The sequence below is a fragment of the Macrobrachium rosenbergii genome, chromosome 36 (assembly GCF_040412425.1).
Source record: "Macrobrachium rosenbergii isolate ZJJX-2024 chromosome 36, ASM4041242v1, whole genome shotgun sequence".
Classification (NCBI taxonomy): domain Eukaryota; kingdom Metazoa; phylum Arthropoda; class Malacostraca; order Decapoda; family Palaemonidae; genus Macrobrachium; species Macrobrachium rosenbergii.
The window spans coordinates 18,267,080-18,289,596 of NC_089776.1; the positions used below are offsets into that span (position 1 = coordinate 18,267,080).

The following is a 22,517-nucleotide window of genomic DNA, read 5'->3' on the forward strand; positions in this document are numbered from 1 at the left end:
GGAAGAAAGAAAGGGCAGAAAAGGAGGAGGAAGAGAAGGAAGATACACACTTACTTTTCTTCACCTTACTCCTATCCATGAGTCTTACGCTGTTCAACTGCAGTAGAAGGCATGTTGAGGAATGTTCAACTACAGCAGAGACATGTTAAGGTAGTACCACTGCAGGAGTAAACCCTGTGCATGGTCCTCCAGAGTTATCTCCAGAGGCAAGACGACCATTACAGGAGGCTAAAGAGTGTTGTCAAGTTCCTTAGTAGAAACAGCAGCAAAAGATGGGTTGCACATACCATGGGATGAAAATGACTGCCAGCATTCCAGTGAAACCAGTAGCAAAGAAGGGAACGATGCACATGCTGCAGCCTTACTTAAAGGACAGCTTTGCATGTGCACTGGCCTGGCACTGTCAGAGAGTGCAGGCTGGTTACCTGCCATCACATATGTAACCCCTTTGGCAAGCCAAAGAGAACAAGCAGAAGGCAGGGCAGTCAAGGAGCCAAAACAATTCAGTGGTATACAAGGAGGAGTAATCCCTCCTCAAAGAAACTGGTGAACTTCTTCAGACCTTCCTCCACTGCTGATGAACCTCCAAAGTGCAAAGGAGACCAGCCAGCACACCCCTAGCAGGAGTTAACAACTGCAGAATAACAAAACTGGTTACACTAACACCAAGGACAAAAAACGCAGCCAAACACCTGCTTAAATCCTCACCACCTTTAACTGTTCACTTTTCTTATTCAAATGCATGTTGCACAAAAAAAAACATACATACATTATATAAAATGAAAGACTTATCAACTTGACGGTCAGCAAGAGCACAGCAGGACTTTCTTAAGCTTGACCACAACTGAAGAAGAAGGGTCAGCTTACAAAGGGGGTATCCACCTACTCACTAGCCTACCTCCAATTAACCAAAATATTTCAGTGACTATTTTCAGCTTGCACTAGGGCAATATTTTTACTCATTTTGTAAGGTCTATGAAAATTTAAAAAACCCCCTACTGAAACCTTGTGCAAATATGTAATGCATCATTTTTACAGACTAACACATTGATACTAATCACATTTTATGATGGGATACTAAGTCTATGTCAAAAATTGAAATAACGTAACAATACACAATTCATGAGAGGAAGACAGCTGCACATCATCTGGGAACATTCCTAGTACTTTGTGGAATTATATATAATTATATATTTCTGAAGATTGAATGCATCAACAATGAACAAATATATTCCAATTCTGCCCTCAGTCACCCCAAAATGGCAACAAGTCAAGGATTGGGGGGAGGAGAGTGTGAGGATAAGCTACATGATTTGCACAAACAAAATTCAACACATTTGTACAATAAAATATTTTCAAAAGTAATCAGAACCTTGACTTTGAGTCAGAGATTCAAAAACTACTATCATAACACAGGATTCCCTACTGAATGCTAAGACCAAAATAAATACCTGATAAACAGCTCTTGCCAAAGCAACCCGCTCTTTTGTCCACCACTCAACAACGCTCCATTTTCTCCACAAACTGTTTCATCTTTTCGAGAAAATCCTCTCAGGTCATCTTCCAATGCACAAGCACTTATGACAGCTCTGGCAACAAAATGAAAATCAGTTAAGACAATTACATGACCAATATTTAAATGAATTCCAATACTTGACTATGATATCTAATTCAAAACTTTAATACAAAGAGCATTAAAACCAATGCTCCTGTAAAAAATAACAAAAATATACTTAAACAGAATTTCTTACTTGTATCGGCTAATTTCCAAACTACTTCCAAACAGAATATTATCTTTGATGGTAGCATTCTGTATCCATGGCTGCTGTGTGGCTAAACCAAAACCTGAAATTGTCATTTTGTTAAAACATGTAAATACTGCAATGCAACTCTATATATTTCATAAATATGAATTCATAAAACATACAGCAAAACTTAATGCAAAATCAAGGAAAAAAAGACTACATACTTGTGAAAAACCAAGGAAGTGAAAATGAGAGAGAAACTTACCAGTATGCAAAGCTGCTACTGCTACAACACCATGAGACTTGTTCATTTCAGCTAAAATAGCATTAAGAAGGGATGTCTTGCCAGATCCAACACGGCCAACAACTGCCACAACTTGTCCCTTTTGGAGATTAAAAATAAGTTTTCATAACAATGCTGTCATAAACAATACACAAATCAAGGATAAAGCACAGTACACAAAGTGTAATCATACCCTAACACTCAATACTATTCTCTCTCTTTTACTTATCTCCAGTTCTCTTTGGTTTCTTCGTATCTGGCTGTCCAACTTTCAACTTCACCTTGCTCCACTTTCCACCCAAATCACAAGGAATACTTTGAGCATGCCTTATCAGAGTACTGAATGCAACTCAGTGGTCTCATTAACCCTTACAGGCCAGGCTAAAATATATATTAAGAACACCCCTAAACTGGGCAAACAAATCCTGAGTATATTCATGGTAAATATTTACTATATGTATTGAGATGGGGAGATGTTTTTTCTAATATTTCTTTGTGCTTTAGTTTACAAAATTACAATTACTGTATAGCTGACATACTGTTGTAAAACATAAGAACTAAAACCAACAGCAATCCTTGGGTATATTTATGAGCAAATATGTAAAAGATGTCCCTCTATCTTGTATTGAGGTACTAGTGTTGCCGCAAGGGTTGCCATAAGTCATTTATGGCCCATTCAAGTGATTTGAACATTAATCCCACAAAATTTGATCAAACTGTATGGTACAAAATACTGATTCTCACCTGAGGCGAGCCAGATCAAACATCTAGAGCTATCACTGTTCCTCACATGATCATGCCCAGCCAGTAAGGGTTAAATTAGTTTATAATGATGATAAGTGATGACTTGCTCATAAAACTATATATTAAAAATTTTGATAAGTTGAGTGTATCACTCACACATCAGATGGAAAGCTGTCAAAGAAATATTGAATGCATGCAGACTTAGACTTCAGGACCAGATACAGTAGTAACACATGCTTATTAATATTTGGCCCTTCCTTAAACTTGCATTCAGATGTCCACAAAACTTCGCTTGTGTATTTTCGATGACTGACTATTGCATAAACTGAATGGAACCATTTGATTTTTAGATTTAAATCATCTCACTGGGACACAGTCTATTTAGTGTGAACACCCATTAAGTTTTAAGTTAAATATAAATGACAAGTTTGTAACTACTATATTTACAAAGCATGTGTTCACAAACATCAATTCATATCTGAAGATGTAACAAGCTGCTGTCAGAGAGTTGAAATCGCATGTCTGATTTGGAGAAAAAGGGTTTAGCAAAGGAAGATGCTTTTGACAGACAAAGTTAGAGAGTATTTGTCAGAGCAACTAACCCTAAGCTTGGGAACAACGAATAAGAAGTGCTAGCCACTGCCAGGCTATTACATTACATACCCTGTGCTGCATCAAAAAAATTATTTATAGCATTTGTACCTTATTACCAACTTTGTATAACTTGTGCAGGAAAAATTAATAAGAATTGTCATCATGAAGGCCTTCTTTAGATACACTGAAAATTACATTTTCTGTGAGGATATATTTTTAATGCTTAACTGCTGACCAAATTGTAGACACTTCTGCTGCCAAAATTGTGGCATTACAGTATATGTACTATGTAAAGAGCACTGACTCATTTCATCAAAGAATATTGTAGAAAGACCTGTAGTAGATGATTTGGAGCTGTCAGTACTGCCTGTGTAATTTACATCCTTATACGTACTTTATATGTTTTACTGTCTTGCATATGATTTTCATGGATATATGCATAATTTTTGGATAAATAGTGTCAGTGTTTACAGAATGGTACTTATTTAAGGAAAAATAAACTTCACTTATTTCTAGTCTTACTACAAACAGGGTCAAATCTGTGACTAATCCTAAAAATATACAAAACTCAAACAGGAAAACAAACTCACATCATACATCTTCCTGTCTTAATAAAATTATCCAAAAAAAGATTCAGCTCTTACAAAGCAGTATTAATTGCCTAAAATATTCTACAAACCTTGCTCATCTGCATGTTAATATTCCGAAGAATGGGAAGCATGACTTCTTCTTCAAAGGTAAATGCATTCTGAGACTCAATAAGTGACATCTGTGACCCACTTGGAGAGGAATCTTGGTCCCTAAAACGAACATGACGGTCCTTTCTTGGGTTACCCATTTCTGTCCACCTAAAATTTCCATTTGTTATAAGGATCTGAAGTTCTGACTCCTTGTGACTCATTTCAGGAACTACAGTGTAGTAATTCATTAGATCCTGTTCTGGAAGCTGAGAAAAGAAAGCTATTAACTTTGAAGACATTTTTAAAGTCAACCCCCACCACACAATACTATTCTATATACATTAAAGATATTTAGAAAATCTAGACATAAAAACCTTATCTATCAAGAAGATAACACAAAAATCTACTCACCTTCATGAGTCGCTCAATTCGCTTTAGTGAAACCCAAGCCTCAACTAGGCCATTAATGACCCATGGAAAAGCATTTAGGGGCATAATCAGCATGTTGAAAAGAGCAACGGCAGTAAATACCTTTGCAGGGTCCAGAGGATTACCTGTACATGAAAGATGAATTGTAATATGTAATTTTTATTCAAGTCCAACATTTACACACTTGTAGCCTTCAATGATTCTAATGTGTTCAGTCACTGTTTACTGTCTGCTTATAGTACAGGTTGATCATCACTAATCTGCCATCACTGGGACCTGCAGGGCACCAGATTAGTGATTTTCTTGAATTACAGACTGGTTAGGTTAGAATACAAATAATTCAACAACTGACCACCTCATCCTACCCTTAAAATACCCTGTAAATCAGTACAAGTTGGTTAATAAGGAAAAAAGAAATATTAAATGAAAATCAAATGAAATTTTGATGAAGCATGGGCAAAATAAACAGGACAGATAATTCTGTTGACTGACATTCATCAGTGTAGCTTCCAAAGTGAAGAGCTGTTATTTGCAACTAAGCACATTTACATGTCAGGTTTCCATTTTCTTCATCTTGGAATTCTTTTAATACATTTTATGCTACTGCATCTATATTTTTTTACTGTACGGTATTTCCTCAAATTCAATTTTTACCACCCAAAAGAATTATAGTTTGCATAGGGTACGTACAAATGCACAACCTCATTCGCTGGCATTGGGAAACTTGCTACAGCTTGTTTTGGTTCTTGTTGTTATATTTTATGCTATTCTCATCTATATTTTTATTTTCTCTTTTTTCTTGTTTTTACAACCCAAAAGTGAAACTCAATCGTGTGTACAGGGTATGCATGAACACACAAACTCATTCGCTGGTGTCGGAGAAATTGCTGCAGCTTGTTTTGTTTTGTTTTGTTTTGACATAAGATTTTCTTTTTTGTATTTTATGCTATTCTCATTTATATAGTGATATTGCATCTTGTACTGTACTCGTTGTTAATTGATTCCAGAAGGCACACTGAGTGCCAGTAAAAACGAGTACCAAGTATTTTTCCCCTAAAGAATAATGTAAATTAATTTGTACCAGGGCACCCCAAACAATACCATTTTAAAAGGCAGTTTTGTGATGATGGGCTTGTATTTTACTTTTACACAACAAAATTGTACATAAAGAAAACAATAATTAGATTTAACACAATTAAATACTGTATAAAGCAACTTCAATTTTCACAAACCATGGCCTCGGTAACACTACCATTGCTATTTTTCATTTGTCCAGATCAACAACACTTTTCCTACTTCCTCGAGTGTTTTAAGACCTGTTTTGTCAATGATTTGATTCCTTTAACAACATTCACTGCTTTAATTGTTTCTTTATTTTCACAACTGTGATCATATTCTTGGCTCACGGTTCTCCACAGGAAGATCAGCTCTCATATTTAGCTAGTGTGTGTGTGTGTGTGTGTGTGTGCGTGCGCTCTTCTAGCTAAATTTGTTTTTTGCTGGCTATTATCAATACAGGTTTACAATCTCTTAAGCCATTTCTGGTCCCACTTAATGTAAAATTTCATGTTTACTGTATACAGTACTCTTGTATCGTGTGACTTTCTGAAATAATTATTTATCAAATTTTATTAGTATGTATCATACCCGAGGTGACCAGAGCCACATAATGTGTGTGTGTGATCATGGCCCTGGTTAGGCTGTCAACTGCTACATCAATAGTAAGTTCTTCGTTGGGCTAGCAGGTTCCGTTCTCAGCTACCACACTGTTGGCCACCAGTTCGAATCTCTGACTGGCCAGTGAAGAATAAGAGGAATTTATTTCTGGTGACAGAAATTCATTTCTCGCTGTATTGCGGTTTGGATTCCACAATAAGCTGTAGGTCCCGTTGCTAGGTAACCAATTGGTTCTAAGCCACGTAAAATAAATCTAATCCTTCGGGCCAGCCCTAGGAGAGCTGTTAATCAGCTCAGTGGTCTGGTTAAACTAAGATATACTTTTTTACATCAATAGTTACAAAAGCCAAAGTGCATTTTCAAAATGTTAATTTAAATAAAACTGGTGTTTTACTTAATGCATTTAGATATACAGGCAGTCCCTGATTATCAGAGGGGTTCCATTTTTGTTATAACCGAAAATCGCACTTTTAGCGACTTATAAAAAAATTGCTGATTTTTTCGTTATTGGTCATGTTAGTATTTCACCAATCTGCAAATCAGTGATTTTTGAAAATTGCATTTTCATCACTTCCCCATCTCACCGATAACCGGATCGCTGATAACCGGGGACTATCTGTACATTTTTGTCATATTATTGTATTATAAAAATGAACAGTACAATCATGCGCCATTTACATTCTGATGACATTCACATTCTCTATATATATCACATTCACTATATATATCACAATGAGGTTGCTACACAATAATATCTTGTCCTAAGCCTTCCTGAGCACAGTAGCAAAGCAAAGGCATACACCTCCACGTTATCTCATTAGCCCATGAAGGAATCAACCTTATTGCATTCTATACGTGATGGTTCTACCTCTAATCTTTCCAGGAGAACCACAACTTTAGGATATCAGTAACCACTGGAGAGTTCAGTGGCCAAAACAGCATTTAGTTAAGACATAATAAAAGGTACAAATATTTTGTATTTTCTTTACCTTGATATTCTTTTATCTGGCATAAATATGAAGGAAAGTCTGGTAACCTCCAATTTATATATTTTCTAGCCCTTGATCTCCTCCACAGTTTGTTGTACTGTATACCTCCACGGGGTTCTCACTAACCCTTCGCCATCCTTCAATATGGGGATTTTTAGTAATCCTCCTTTTGCAGTCCAAAAGCTGTGCTAAGCAGTTTGCTCTTCTAATCATATCCATAAACTCACTACCTACAGCATCATGAAACAAAACATTTATTAGCTTCAACAACATCATCAGGTTAGCTCTAAATGGGTCAGACCTACAGGCAGTGCCCGGTTATCAGCGGGGGTTCCGTTCATGATGGTGTAATGATAACTGAAAATCACCGATAACCGGAAATCAACGAATATCGCCGCTTATTGGTACCAATAAGCGGGGATTGGCAACTCTGTTAGTTGGGTATCAGCACTAATCTTTGGTTATTGGTGCCAATAAGTGGATATTGGCACATAGCAGCGAAAATCCAGTTTTCGTCACCGAAAACCCAGTTATTGTCGTCACTAGACAAGCGGTGTAAAACCAGATCACCAATAACCGAGGCTGCCGATAACTGGGGATTACCTGTATCTGAGCTAGTTCTTCTTTGGAGGGGTGGTAGAGCTTTCGACTGGCACGCTGTTGGCCCAGCGTTCGACTCTCCGAGCTGCCAATGAAGAATTAGGGGAATTTATTTCTGGAGATAGAAATTAATTTCTCGTCATAATGTGGTTCGGATTCCACAATATGCTGTAGGTCCTGTTGCTAGGTAACCAGTTGGTTCTTAGCCACGTAAAAATAAGTCTAATCCTTCGGGCCAGCCCTAGGAGAGCTGTTAACCAGCTCAGTGGTCTGGTTAAACTAAGATATACTTAACTTAACTGTATCTGAGCTTATGGACTGTGAGAGAAGGATTACTGAAAATTCCCAGAACGACACAAGGCAAAGGGTTAGTGAGGACCTGTAGAGGTATAAAATGTACTGTGGATGAGATCATGGGGTAGAAATTATGTAATGTATCAAAAGGAAATCAAAGTACCGAAAATCATATCCCAAGAATACTCTGAAGATGACAGAGTATTGCGTATTGCATAAATAGTTTTGATATAAAATTGTGTATATAACAGGAGAAAATATAAAATGCAAACTTCACTAATGGATCTTTTCTCCTGTTATCAAAAGGAACGTGACTGTTCATTAATTTCTATCACTGAATAGTTTACTGGCACCAAGTGGGGTTTACAATTTCAACCAATGGCTGACAAGAATAATGCTCTACAAATGAACATCTGAATTAAGAGAAAAATTACAATGACATACTGTAACAAGACAATCAATAATGCTCACATTAAAACTAATTCATCTCACCTCTTATAAAAGTTCTTACCTAATGCAATATAGGTAGAGAATGTAAATATTGGAATGAGCACAGGTGTTGCAGCCCAAAAATAAACACAAGCCGCATCTAAATACTTTCGTCCTGCCAAGGCCTTGACCTCCCCATATCGCTCATCTGTAAATCAATATAAACTAAGAGTCAGCCCAGATATAATTACTGAGAATAATCTTTAGTTCAAACATAAAAAACCTAGTCAGTCCTCATGACATTCACATAATTTATTAATTATAGAAAACTTTCAACTTTAAAAGCACATAATCTAATATGACTGAGAGGCATATACAGGTATAAGGTACTACATGTGCAGAATACAAGCATGATAACCGTAGCAGAGCAAAACTCACTAATTACAGTGATCAATACAGGGTCATAAAAATAACCATTAAAAGTGATTAATAAATGGGTGCAAGACTGTAGTCAACAAAGCTATGAAATAATATAATATAAAAAAATAAAAGTACAATACAGTCGTCGCCCAAAATTCGCGGGGATAGGGACCACAACCCCCACGAATAGCTAAAATCCGTGAATGCTTGACACCCCTCTAAAAATGCCTGCAACTGCCTATTTTGATAGTTCAAACACCAAAAAACCCTCTAAAAACACTTAAACATATTTTAATAGTTTTATCATGAAAAAAGTATTTAGTCATGAAAATATGAAAATACAGTAATTATTGAATATTTCTCTATGAAAAATTCTGCAGATGGCGAATTTTCTGCGAATAATGTGGGTATATCCGTGAATAGGTGAAGTCCCAAATCCAGAACCACGAATAGGAGGGGGTCCACTGTAATAACAAAATAAAACTATACTTCAACTCTTTAGGTTCTCAGAGTGATTGCTATTTCCAGAATATTAAAGATATGAGACAGCTTATTTATGCTGGCAAGGATTCACAGACACTTAGTAATCAGAGGGTGGAAATAACAAAGATGGACACAGATTAACTGCATATAAATTGAAAGACGATAAAAATAATGATTTTTATGAAAAAATAAAATTTTTGGGTACTTACCCTCTATCATTAGCTTTATGTGCGGCTACTTGGCGCAGGTTCTACAGTGTTAAAACTGAAATAATCGTTAACAAATGCTCCCAGTAGTTGGAGGGTGGGGGTAAGAGCGAATGTTTTGGTTGTCATTCTTCTCTTAATCTCTTACGAGGGAAGGAGGGAGGGATCTCTGTGATAGAGGGTAAGTACCTAAAAAACTGATTTTATCACAAAAATCATTCATTTTGAGGTGAAACTTACCCTCTATCATTAGCTGATTCCAACACTGAGTGTTGGAGGAGGGTAAGAGATTTCCCTATAACCAAATTATATACCAGACATTAGAAATATCCTTATCGCTGCTTACCTGATGAATATGAACCTATGGCAAGTTCTTGTCAGATAAGGATCTTCATCAGGTGAGGTCTACTATTGCATATTGTGCAATGCACAATGGCAAGTTTGGCCTCCGTGCATCAGGTCTGCAGAGCTGATGGGAGCTAAAACCACAACTAAACATGATCCCTAAAGAGTTACCACCCACCTAAATGAATTGCTGTGGCACCTCACACCCAAAAACAACACCACCAATTTTTCCTGAAAAAAGGTGGGTCTTGATCAGCTCAGGGTAGCTTTCTCCAAAAAGGAGCAATGGCTCTGCAACCTAAGTCCAACATTATTTACTCTAATGAACTTTGTTTGTCCCTACCTAAGAAAAACAAATCAAATACAACTAAGCATAATAATGCAATCAAATCAAAAGCAGAGAATGATATTACCATGTACAAACTCCAGGATGAGGTCGATAGTGAAAACTTATACTGTATCTGGTCGTAGCACATAAGGGGAAGACTAGGGGAAATATCTCCTGCCACAACTATAGGTGCTAGTGTAAGCATATATGAAACTTAATTTTATGATGACAATATCATTTTCATATAAGTAACTTACCAAGTAATTGCATAGCTGAATCCCACATTGATAGGGGGTGGGATATATGGACATATTCTACTCCAAAACATTAAGGTATGGTAATGACTTTGAAATAGAAAGGATTGCTAGCATTGAAACAATGCTTATTGATTCCTTACCTGGTAAGAGAGCTGCTGCAGGTGAATACTGCCTCTGGTTGGCACTCATCTTAACCTGTAGTGGTGTGGCGGTTGAGCGGTGGGTTACCTCTACATAAGTGGGTGTCTTGCGATGGAGGATAGGCCTGATTGGTGACAAGACATACATAGATGACCTTGAACTAGGCACAGTACCAACATAACAAATAACCAGACAACGCTGTCACCTATACTGACAAAAAAAAACCACTACCCATCCACTAAGAATGTTGGGTACTCCAGGTACAAAGTAACCCCAGGCTCCCCAAAACTCAACACCCTCCATCAAGGCGAAGAGACAGAGGAAAGAAAGAATGCTTTCTATACTTCTTCCTTTAATACCATGCCAGCCACTGATAATGGCCCAAGGGTACTAAAATTCTCAAACACTATTTCAACTTCTTTTAAGTAGTGAGATGTGAAGATCGATTTGCACCTCCAAAAGGTTGACTGAAGAATGGACGAAAGGGACATATTATGCCTGAAAGTGAGAGAGGTAGCGACTGCTCGGACTTCATGCACTTTCACTTTCAAAGAAGGCAAAATGTCCTTCTGAATCCGAGATTGCGCCTCGGAAATCAGATCCCTTAGATCCAATACTCAGATTGCAACTAAAACATCAAAAAATTCTGGCTATCGCATGCGAGAAAAAAGATGCAAGACTGACCTCATCAAAAGGATAAAAAAGTTGGGGAGATACTTTGGCCTTGGACCCGGAAGGAATCTCTGGCAAAACAGGTCACCCTGACTCCTCCATCTGTAAGAGTTACAATACACAGATGCCTCGCTGACACGTTGGGGAAGACATTGGGAGGATCGTCAGGTGGTAGGGAGGTGGTTAGCTACTCTGAGGAATTGTCATATCTCATCCCCACCCAAAAAACAAAACTCAAACCTCCATAAGAGTCACATTTTGTTGAATCTAGACAAAATGACTATAATGTCCTGCATCAAGAGGTTGGGATCACATTTACCTCCTCTCAATATGATAGTGCTAGCCATCCTTTGGATGGTGCACGCAATGAAGTGGTACTTGTCTGCAATTCACTTCACAGGGTCTCTTAACATAATAATGGACTCTATCAAAGAAAACAACAGCCTCAACAGAGTGGATATTGGACAACCACTCTTTTCAAACAACAGCCGACAGGCTTCCACAACCAAAAGTGGACCTGATTGCCACATACAAGAACATCCAAGAATCACAAAACTCCCAGTGCATGTGTCTCCGAACTTGGACAGTCAAGCAACAGCAAGAGATGCCTTTCTACAAGACTGGAACAAACGGAGGACGATATACCTTTTTCCTCCATTGTCCCAGATTTCAAAGGTTTTGAGCAAGCTTCTAACCTTCAAAGGAATACTTAAAGCCCCAAATTGGCCAAATAGGTATTGGTTCCTATTACTCCAACTACGGGAGAAGAGATCGATTCCACTCCCGTCTGCTGCTCTATCCCAGACATTAAGAGGGAAAGTCGTCTACGCATCCCCCATTATGAGCCGAGGTCTTCATGAATGGATTTTTTAAATACTGTCTACTGTGAAAATTACTCACCCAATATTGCTAAGTACCTAATGCAAAACTGCAGACATTGTCTATCCGACAATTCGACAATGGAAGATATGGTTAGATTATACCCATACTGAGAGCCAAGTTGAGATTTCTATGGAAATGCTTTTAAAATTTCTTATATACCTTTTTGAAGACAAATGCCTTGCTTTTACAACAATCACTGTTTACAAGGCAGCAACAATGGAACCCTTGCTTTATGGATTTGGGATTGACTCTAATATAGAAATTGTCACTCCCCTTCTTTGGTCTTTTGCACTACAAAGACCTGTTCCCGAAAGGCTTCCAATTGCTTGGTCCCTGAACAAAGTGCTTAGACTTCTATCAACCCCTCAATTCAGCAGACCCAATACGATCTTCTTGATTGTGTTAGCTTCAGGGGCTCGTATTAGTGAACTGGGCTTTCTTAGGCAGGGACAATACATCGTGCAAACAGTTGACCGTCAATTATTGTTGGACCCAGGTTCATCATTCCTAGCCAAGAATAAGAATCCTTTAAGCCAAGAATAAGAATCCTTTAAGGAGGCAATCCCCTATTTTGATAAGAAAACTCAATTTATCAGACAAAACATTATGTCGGTTCAAGCACTTAATGTTTACCTAGAAGTCACTGCAGACATCCAAGAGGGTTTGATTCTCTTACACCCTAGCATAAACAAACCACTCTCCCTACAAGGGCTGAGAATGATTGTAGTGTCTCTCATTAGAAAGGCAAATTCACACTCCTTTCCTAGGTAACATGATATTAGGAAAGACAGTACGTCATTGGCCTTCTTCAGAAATGTCTCTTGTGAGACATAATTTTTAAAAAACATTATTGCCATGAGCTCGAACAAAATCAACTACACTGTGTACCAGTAGGTGGCATGGTTAGTCCTAACCACTAGGTGCTACAGCAGGAAACTAGGGGTCTTATTGACCGTGAGTAGGCTAACTATTGCTGAGAGAAGGGTGACAGTACTGCAACCAAACTCAGCATGCTTAGGTCAGCCACTGCAGAACTACATCCTAAAACATAAGTTCGTGTATAGTTTCTTGTTCTTTGGTACCAAAACCTGAGGAGTATTTGGAATAAAGGATGGGGCTTGAAACTTGTGGCCTGACCTCAGCCCAGAAATGTTTTTCTTTGGGGTGTTGGGATTAAAAATTGAGAGCTTAAGCATTTTTGTCATCTGTCAATTTCTTCGTAAAGCTCCTTTAGGACGAAACAAGAGACTGCTATAAAAAAAAAAGGGGTTTTGACATAGGAAAAACCTATTTTTGGTAGTTGCTGTTGAGTCCTCAAACCCTCCCACTTCCCAGACAAAAAGGCATGGGATTTGGGAAAGGGATCATCCTGCATTGACCAACAGAACGTCAGGCTTCTTGGTCTCTGCATGGGTCTGTTGTCGACAATATGGTGGACTGCGCATGCACATTAATCACTTCTTCTAAGCAGGTTTTGGCAATGGAAGAACCTGAGTATACAGCCTCGCGGTAAAGATTTGGGAAAGTGCCCCCTTATCTTTGAGTCCATTACATACTCCATTATGTGTTACAGTGTTTATCACTAGGACACAATACCCGGCCGCAAGACCAGCTAAAAGAGAATTCTTTTATATTAGTTTGGTCACCATTGAGCCCTGGTAGACCATGGAAGGGTGACTCCTTGAGGACTCAACAGCGACTACCAAAAATAGGTTTTCCTATGTCAAAACCTGTTTTTTCATGCTGAGGGTGAGTTGCTGGCACATCTAATACTGTTTTAATAAAATAATGATAAAAATATCATCAACTTATCTTAATTTTTCTCAACTTGCATATCACTAGAATGAAATCTGGAAAAGGCAAACAACTCACATATTCCCATGCAGTTCCTTGGCTGTGGATGCCATTTGTACTGTTTCTCATAAAAGACATTTTTAAGTAATCATTATTTAATATTAGATTATGAAATGCTTTATTAGTCTGATATACGGTATACATCTACCAAGACACAAACTATCTTTGCCGAATATCAAGAAGAAATTTGAACTCAAAACACATTTTTTAATAATGGAAAGATTACAGTAACCAGAAAGAATAAAGATATAGTACAAATATGATGCAATATACACTGAAGACACTTGAAAGCAAACCAACAAAATTACAATAGTTTCATGCAACTCGAGAATTAAAACATTTGGTCCACGTAAGACTGAAACACAAAACTTGCCAACTCTGAATAAAATCAAACCGCACTAATACCAAGGTATACCAAACACTTGAAAACATAATCCTAACCCTGACTTCCTCAGAGCTTCATAAACTGAGGACTTGAAGGTTTACAATGAAGACTTAAATAACATACAGCAGAAGTACTAATACTACTAATTACCTAAAATACGATCCTTGAAGGTTTACCAATGAAGACTTAAATAAGATAGAGCAGAAGTACTAATACTACTAATTACCTAAAATACGATCCTTGAAGGTTCCTTCCCAGGCATTCAACTTTACTGTCTTTATCATTGACAAAACTTCTTTGAGCAGACCCACACGACGGTCCTTAAAAGACATCATCTCAACACTCAAGTGACCTGTAAATAAGGATACAGTATTCTTAAAAAGAGACAAATTACAATTTCAATACAAAATGCACTGTATCTTTCTCACTTGTGCTATAAGAATTTTCCTTAATACAGGATGCAAAATCAAGACTCTGGCATTTGGCATAGGCTAGTTAAACTGTAGAATAGATACTGTATAATCTATGCTACACTGTTTCATAACAAAGTTTTTTAAGCATTATATTTAACTGGAGACAGGATGCTTTTTTAAGTAAATTTGTATTTTCTTAGGTATGTACTGTATACACCAAGAGTATACTTTAGCACAAGCTGGAATAAGTTAATGAAAATTAGTAAAAAAAAAAAAAAAGTTTTTGGTGCAGTTAGGAGGGGGACAAACACCTAACCTCACCCCCCTAGCCATCACTAAGCACATTTTCTTTTGGCATCGGGGACAAAGTTGGGTGGCTGAGGTGGGAATTATTATAAGACTCCAGTTTACTATATATATCTATGAAAAATAAAAATTTTTATAACAATCTCCTATCTGTTCCTATAATACCTGTACTGTATAATGTTTTTAATCTCAGTAATGTGATTCCAGAAGTTCACATCTCCCAGAAGAATGGCAGAAGAATTAAAAGATTAAAATGAAGAGAACAACCTGACAAGGTCAGTATGAGGTATTCAGATGTTGCTAGCACAACTATGTTTAAAGGTTGATATTATATCTGTCATACAAGTCAATCCCCTAATTTTGAAAATAAAAAAAATTAATCTTTACAACTCAACTTATACACTGCAATATAAAGTATATCTTCATGCCAGTAGGTGCAGTCAGCATTCAGAACAATGAAGACAATCACTTAGTTGACCTTGATGAATGTTTAGTTCACCTGTTCTCCACCAAGTGTGTCTTGGATGTTTTAGCTCTTGTCAAACTTCTTTTTGGTAACCCACTAAGTAGTAAGGAGGCTGCACAGGTTGTAAAAGCTGGTTACCACACTGAGAGAAAGATGGTGGGTTAGCGCAGCTAGAGAATCCACTCAGCCAAGTGAACTAAACGTTTCTTACATAAAACCCATAAAACTGACGCCAGAAAGTGAATCCCATTCAGGGAGTAAAGCTCTCAAGTATGACAAAGTAAGAGCAGCCTTAGCAAGAAAGCTGCCTCTACCAAAGCATTGTTAAAGAGACCTATGTGCCTAGGTTCAACAACCCAACAAATGACAGTAAAAACTAAAAGGTACACCACTAAAAAGAGACTACAAGGTTGCTCTCCATGCACATATTATGATCAATGGAGGGGGAGCTTTACAATTTTCACATGAAATTTTCATGTCTTTAGGATAATGCACAACATGAATGGAATTACATCTCCATTGTGCCATGTTTATTTTGTCTTACAGAGACAGATAAAAAATAATCAATGAAGTAGTAATACCTCTTGCATTATAAGAATTTACATGAAGAAAATGGTAACAGACCAATATTAAGCTTATGTGCAAATCTGACCAAACAGAAAACAAAAAAGGACACTGGATTTTTAGACATAAGGGTGTTAGGACATCTAACTCCACAAAACAAATTATTAACTTTGCCTCTAAGAGACTTTAAACTATTCAAGTGAATTGTAATTTCCCTTAACCAGGCATTTCCTTGCAAAGAACATGGTATGTTCATGTTAAAATTAAGCTTCATATATACTTACAAAGTAATTATATAGCTATACTTTTCCACTCGCACAGCAGCTTAAATTTGAAATTTGAGGTAGCGCTTCTATTGTTTTTGTTTAGGTGACTACCCGACCCACTACTGGGGAACAATAGGAACAGCAAAACAGAGGAGCTTGCTTCTTTTGTGCTTTTATGTCCATAAGAGGGGAGGAAGGGAGGGCTCTGATCTGTAATTACTTGGTAAGTATATATGAAAGTTAATTTCATCATGAAAATACCATTTTTATATAAATAACTTGCCAAGTAATTACATAGCTGAATCCCACATTGATAGGAGGTGGGATATATGGACATATATGAAGATATATGTAGAATCTACTGGTCACTTTTACCAGACACATATGTAATTCTAATAGCCACAATGCCCTCTTAACTTCTCGAATATCCAAAAAAGCGTGAAGAATTCGAGAAGTTAAGAGAGCATTGTGGCTATTAGAATTACATATATGAAGATGAATTTGAAACATAAAATCTGTTAGCATTAATAAAATGCCTGTTGTTTCATTACCTAGTAAGAGAGCTACTGCAGGTGATTGCTGTCTCTGGTCGCTGCTAATCTTGACCTGTAGCGACTTGGCGGAATAGACATGAGTAGTCTCTACTTTTAGTGGGGGCTTTGAAGTAAAGGAGGCTTCTGATTACTCACAAAGCATAAGAATAGCTGCTCTTGCCCTGGGCGCAGTACCAAAACACAAGAATACCAGACAACGCTGTCACCTACACTGTAAAATAACTAAAACCATCACCAAACCACTAAAGACTGGCAGGCACTCTAAGTACAAAGTAACCCCCTAAGCTCCCCAGAAAACTCAACACCCTAATTTCAAGGTGAAGAGGTCAAGGACAGGAAGGAATGCTTCCTACGCTTCTTCCCCAATGCCATGCCAGCCGCTGATAACGGGCCCAATGTACTGCAATTTTCAAAAACTATCTCTATTTCTTTCAAATAGTGAGTGGCAAAAATGGAATTACACTTCCAGTAAGTTGACTGAAGGATTGCTGAAAGTGACATATGCCTGAGGAATATGAGGTGGTGACTGCCCTAATCTAATGTGCCCTCACCTTAAAGGCATGCAGGGCATCTTCCTGGATCTGTAAGTGTGCCTCTGAAATAAGGTTTCTAAGAAAAAATGACAATGCATTTTCTCACAGAGGTCGAGAGGGATTCATGAAAGAGCACTGGAGAATATTGGAAGGGCCTCTGATTCTCTTGGTTCTGTCCATGTAATACCTATGGGTCCTAACAGGGCAAAGGACCCTTTCCTCTTCTTCTGGATCTAGGATGTCCATAAGATTTTTAATGGTGAACGAACAGGGCCAGGGGTTGGATGGGGTTTCGTTTTTGACCAGGAAACTTAGCGTAACGTTACATACTGCACCTCCTTTCATCCCAATCCTTACATTCATCACAGGTAAGATCCTTAGTGCATACTTGTCCTCTACATACCGAGCAGATAGTATGGGAATTTTAGGTTGCTTTAGTCAAGCGGGTTTTACAACCCTCCCTACAATACCTAATGCTGGAGGAACTAGAGTCCGACATCATTAAAAGTTACAAACTGCAATAACAAATTGCAGTAAAGTAACTAAACTAAGCTTGAAGGCTACCAGAGAAGTGAATACATCACCAAATCCCAGAAGTATGTTCCCAAAATAGCAGTGAAATAATCCAAACAAAGCTGCTACAAACATCCGATGTTGCATCGAAGGCCGGCAGAAAAGAAGTAAGTTCCTCTGTTTTGCTGTTCCTATTGTTCCCTGATAGTGGGGGGTTAGTCACCTACACAAAAACAATAGAAGCGCTACCGTGAATTTCAAATTTCAGCTGTTGCGCTAGAGGAAAAGTATAGCTATGCAATTACTTGGTAAGTTACTTATATGAAACTATGTTTTGTGAAAATGCCTGCAATTCTCTTAATCTTTTAGAAGTTGCTACAGTTAGTACAAAGTGTCTTCAAAGTTAAATACTCCAAAGAAATCTTTTCACATGGCTCAAATGGATCTGCCGATTAAAAATTTAACATCAAATCTAAATTCCAAGACAGGTTGATATGGGAACGTAGGTGCCTCAATCTCAAAAGATCTGAAGACTTCTTTAAGAGCCACAATGTCAGCAATGTCTATTTCAGCATGATAAGAGTACAGAGGGAAGCATCAATCTATATCCTCTAACAATAGGAATTGAGAGCTTCTAAGCATATTGTAAGAAATGGACAAATTCTATAATGTTATTTGTAATGGTAAGGGTGCAAGAAACCCTTCTAGACTGACACCAGGAAGAATAAACTAACCACTGTCTCTGATAAAAATTACGGGTAGAGTCTCTTCTCAGCTTACGGATAGACTCCCTAGACACCTTGCAAAAATCTCTGGCTCGTAAGACATAGTTGATATTCTCCTTGCAGTTAACTGAAGCATGTGAAGGTTTTAATGAAAATTCAAGGTGTTTGGCTGTTTGAGTAGATCTATTGTGAAAGGAAATATTAAAGGAAGATCCACCGCCAGACACATGAGGTCTGGAGACCATTTTTTCTGTGACCATCATGGGATTAATAGTTACCCTGTAGTTCCTTGATTCTTTGAGTTTGTTGAGAAATTTTCTTATGGTTGCAAAAGGCGGAAAGGCATCAGACTGGTCCTGGAGAAAAGCATCCACTGCCCAAGCCTGAGGGTCTTAGAAAGTAGAGCAGTAAATCGGAAGCTACTTGTTTTCAGCTGTCGCAAACAAGTCTATATTTGGTTATCCCAGTTTCAATTTAGCTTGATAGACTTGAAGGTGCAGCGACCATTGCACTGCAAGAATCTGATAACCTCTGCTGAGCTGGTCAGCTAAACAGTTGTTCTTCCCTGGAATGAGCAGGAGAATGAGTATCACATTCCCTGTTCCTGACCAAGGATCATTCTCTGCAAGGAGGAACAACAAAGCAGATTTCATGCTGCCAAGATTCCTGATGAATGCCACCACCTTGTCTCTTATAAGGTGTTCATACTACTCAAGGCCCTACCACAGAGCCAAGGGCCTGAGAATGTTGATATGCAGAAACTTTTCTTCTGACAAACACACTACCAATATTTCCAGATTCCCTGGAAATGTGCCCAAACCCTTCACTGAGGCGTCTGAAAATAACGTGAGGGCTGGGTTCCTTGCTTAGAGATAGACCCTGCAAGGAGTCTTTAACAATCTGTCCACCATTCTAGTCTCCCGAGGACTGCTCTTACAAGCTATTCTATGAACAAGAGCCCATGCTGGCATAAAGCCATCTTATACAACAACCCAAAAACTCACTGATGAGTCTGGAAGGGACTTCCTTCCCCGAGTCTCTTCTGGGATGATATGAACTGGTCTCATCCTGAGTCCTGATAGGTTAACAAACATCTTAAGTGAGCCCATATACCCTAAGAGAGAAAGCCATAGCTTTATTGGATGCTACTTTAAAGGCTGAAATCCTCATAGACGACACCAGAAGTTGTCTACCCCTTTCTCTGCTGGAAAAGCCTGAAAACTATAGGGACCTATCCTCATCCCCAGATAGAGAATAGACTGGGTTGGAACCTGGGATGACTTCTGAAGACTGATGAGAATGCCCAAAGACTAGATCAGATAAAGTAAGAGGTCCTTGGGCCTCAGATTCCCTTGATAAGAATTGGCCAGAACTAGCCAGCTGTCCAAGCACAGAAGAATTCTGATTCGCAGAAGGGTGACACCCACCACAAATGGGAGCTAACACCATTGTAAACACTTGAGAAGCTGTACTAAGGCTTAGGCAAAGCATCTTGAATTGACATATGTTCCCTGCAAACACAAAGCGAAGGTATCTGTGTTTAAGTGGGTTTCCAGAGACATGGAAATACGCATCCTTCATATCCAAAGAAATCATCTAAGTGATCTACTGAACTGCTGCAAGAACTGTGCTGAATGATTCCATAGTTAATGGAGTCTGCCGAGTAACCTTGTTGAGGTTTGCCACTCCAACACTGGATGGATTAAGGAGGCATTCAAAAGTTGAGTCAAAAACTACAGCCAGCTTCTCAAAAAGCAATACCTTCAAGGTTAGATAACAGCATAACTGCTCTCTCTTCTTTAGCATTGCATTAGTAAATGAATACAGCATCTACCTGGAAGCATTCAAGTTCCTTTATCACAGCTAGTCAAAAACTCCAATAACTCTTCCAAATTCTTAAAGCCTTCCAGCACCACAAACTCCTTAGCCTGGAGAATGGAATGGGCAATTGTGTTATATGAACACTCAGCAAAAATGACATTTTTATGATAAAATGATGTTTCATTATACTTACCAAAACACTGTAAAAGCTTTTATCTCTTAAAATCGACACGTCCGAGATATAAATTTTCAAACTTTGTTTGGAATGCTGATATAATTGAGCGGAGACCCCCACCGGATGCCGGTGGGGATGGTGTGGAAGGCGACATACCCATGAACCCAGGTCAGTTTCATTCTCGGCATACACAATTAGTGAAAACCTGAGATAACGTCTCCCCCTGCGGGGAGGAGGAGGCCTTTATGTTACAGTGTTTTGGTAAGTATAATGAAACACCATTTTATCATAAAAATGTCATTTTCATTATAATGACTTACCAAAACACTGTAAAAGCTGATTCCACATTTAAGGTGGAAGGGCAGGGGATGAGGTATCAGTTATTGAAAGGTTACACATTAAAAAAAAACAAAAAAGAAAGGGACAAACTCTAACCATGGGCATCTTAAGGATCCCTACCAACAAAAGGGTAGGAGTCACCTTACCTGGTAGATGGGCTTTTGCAGGGAGGTACTGCTGCTGGTTGAAGCTCCATTACCTGCAGAGGCATTGGGCGTAAGCACTGCTAGCTACTCTGCTCCATAACAACCCAAGTAGTCAGGGAAGTACACCGCTGACTAAGACAAGGGGTGACTTTCCTTTGCTCTTGTCCTGAGCAATTGGAAAGCAACCAGACTGAAAAACGGGACTCACCGCCTAACCTAAAACTAGTTAAATACATCCTCCTTCTCTATACCCTCAGCAGCTCAACTAGAATGGAGGGTACTCCAGGTGAACTGAGCACCCCCAGCTTCCCATTAACTCAGCAACCATAAAACCACAGGGGGAAGGAAGGATAAAGAACCTACCCCCCTAGTGTGTTCCCCCTAAAACCAAGCCAGCTACCGATACGGGACCTAACGCAAACAGGTCCTGATACGCAACTTCGACCTCCCTAAGGTAGTGAGACGCAAACACCAATTTCGACCTCCAGAAGGTGCTCTGTGTGATCTGCGAAAGTGACTTATTATGACGGAAAGCCACTGAAGTTGCTATTGAGCGCACTTCGTGAATGTGAGACTTGACTAGGCGTGCGTCCTCTTCGTTGATGTGTCTGTGCACCTCTAAAATGAGTTCCTTGACGAAGAAAGCCAGGGCATTCTTGGATAAAGTTTTGGTTGGATCTTTCACTGAACACCACAGGTTGGAGGAACGTTCTCTGATGCTGGCCGTTCTGGCTAAGTAAGTGTTGATAGCTCTAACGGGGCACAAAGAAGCCTCCAATCCTTGAGGGCCAGCCACTTTGGAGAGGTTCTGAATGGTAAAGGACTGAGGCCACGGGTTGGAAGGAGACTCGTTCTTGGCCAGAAAATTCAAGGTGAACGAGCAAACAGCATTACCTTGTGAAAAACCCACTTCCTTGTCAATGGCCTGTATTTCACTAACCCTCTTTGCCGTTGCTAAAGTAACCAGAGAAAGGGATTTCTTAGTGAGGTCTCTAAGAAAAGATCTTCTAAAGGTTCGTACCTTGGAGACATCAACCACCTCAAAACTACATCTAAATTCCAGGCAAGGCCAGGTTTTGGGGTCTTAGCTGTGTCTAAGGACTTGAGGAGGTCTGACAAGTCTCGGTTATTTGATAGGTCTAACCCCCTATGGTAGAAGACGGAGGACAGCATAGCTCTGTAACCTTTGATGGTTGATGGCATCAATTTTCTTGAATCCCTCAAGTAAATGAAAAAATTGGCAAGTTGAGTTATAGACG

General features: G+C 38.7%; 1 protein-coding gene across 1 annotated transcript in view; it reads right to left on the bottom strand.

Moving 5' to 3' along the window:
- Positions 1 to 22,517, bottom strand: part of LOC136824986 (ATP-binding cassette sub-family C member 10) — a 173,146-nt gene that overhangs the window by 47,219 nt on the left and 103,410 nt on the right. The window contains 8 exon segments of the mRNA XM_067080977.1: positions 1,452 to 1,483; positions 1,486 to 1,589; positions 1,752 to 1,845; positions 2,011 to 2,128; positions 4,046 to 4,312; positions 4,458 to 4,600; positions 8,547 to 8,672; positions 14,664 to 14,811. Coding sequence (XP_066937078.1) covers positions 1,452 to 1,483; positions 1,486 to 1,589; positions 1,752 to 1,845; positions 2,011 to 2,128; positions 4,046 to 4,312; positions 4,458 to 4,600; positions 8,547 to 8,672; positions 14,664 to 14,811 — 1,032 coding nt within the window.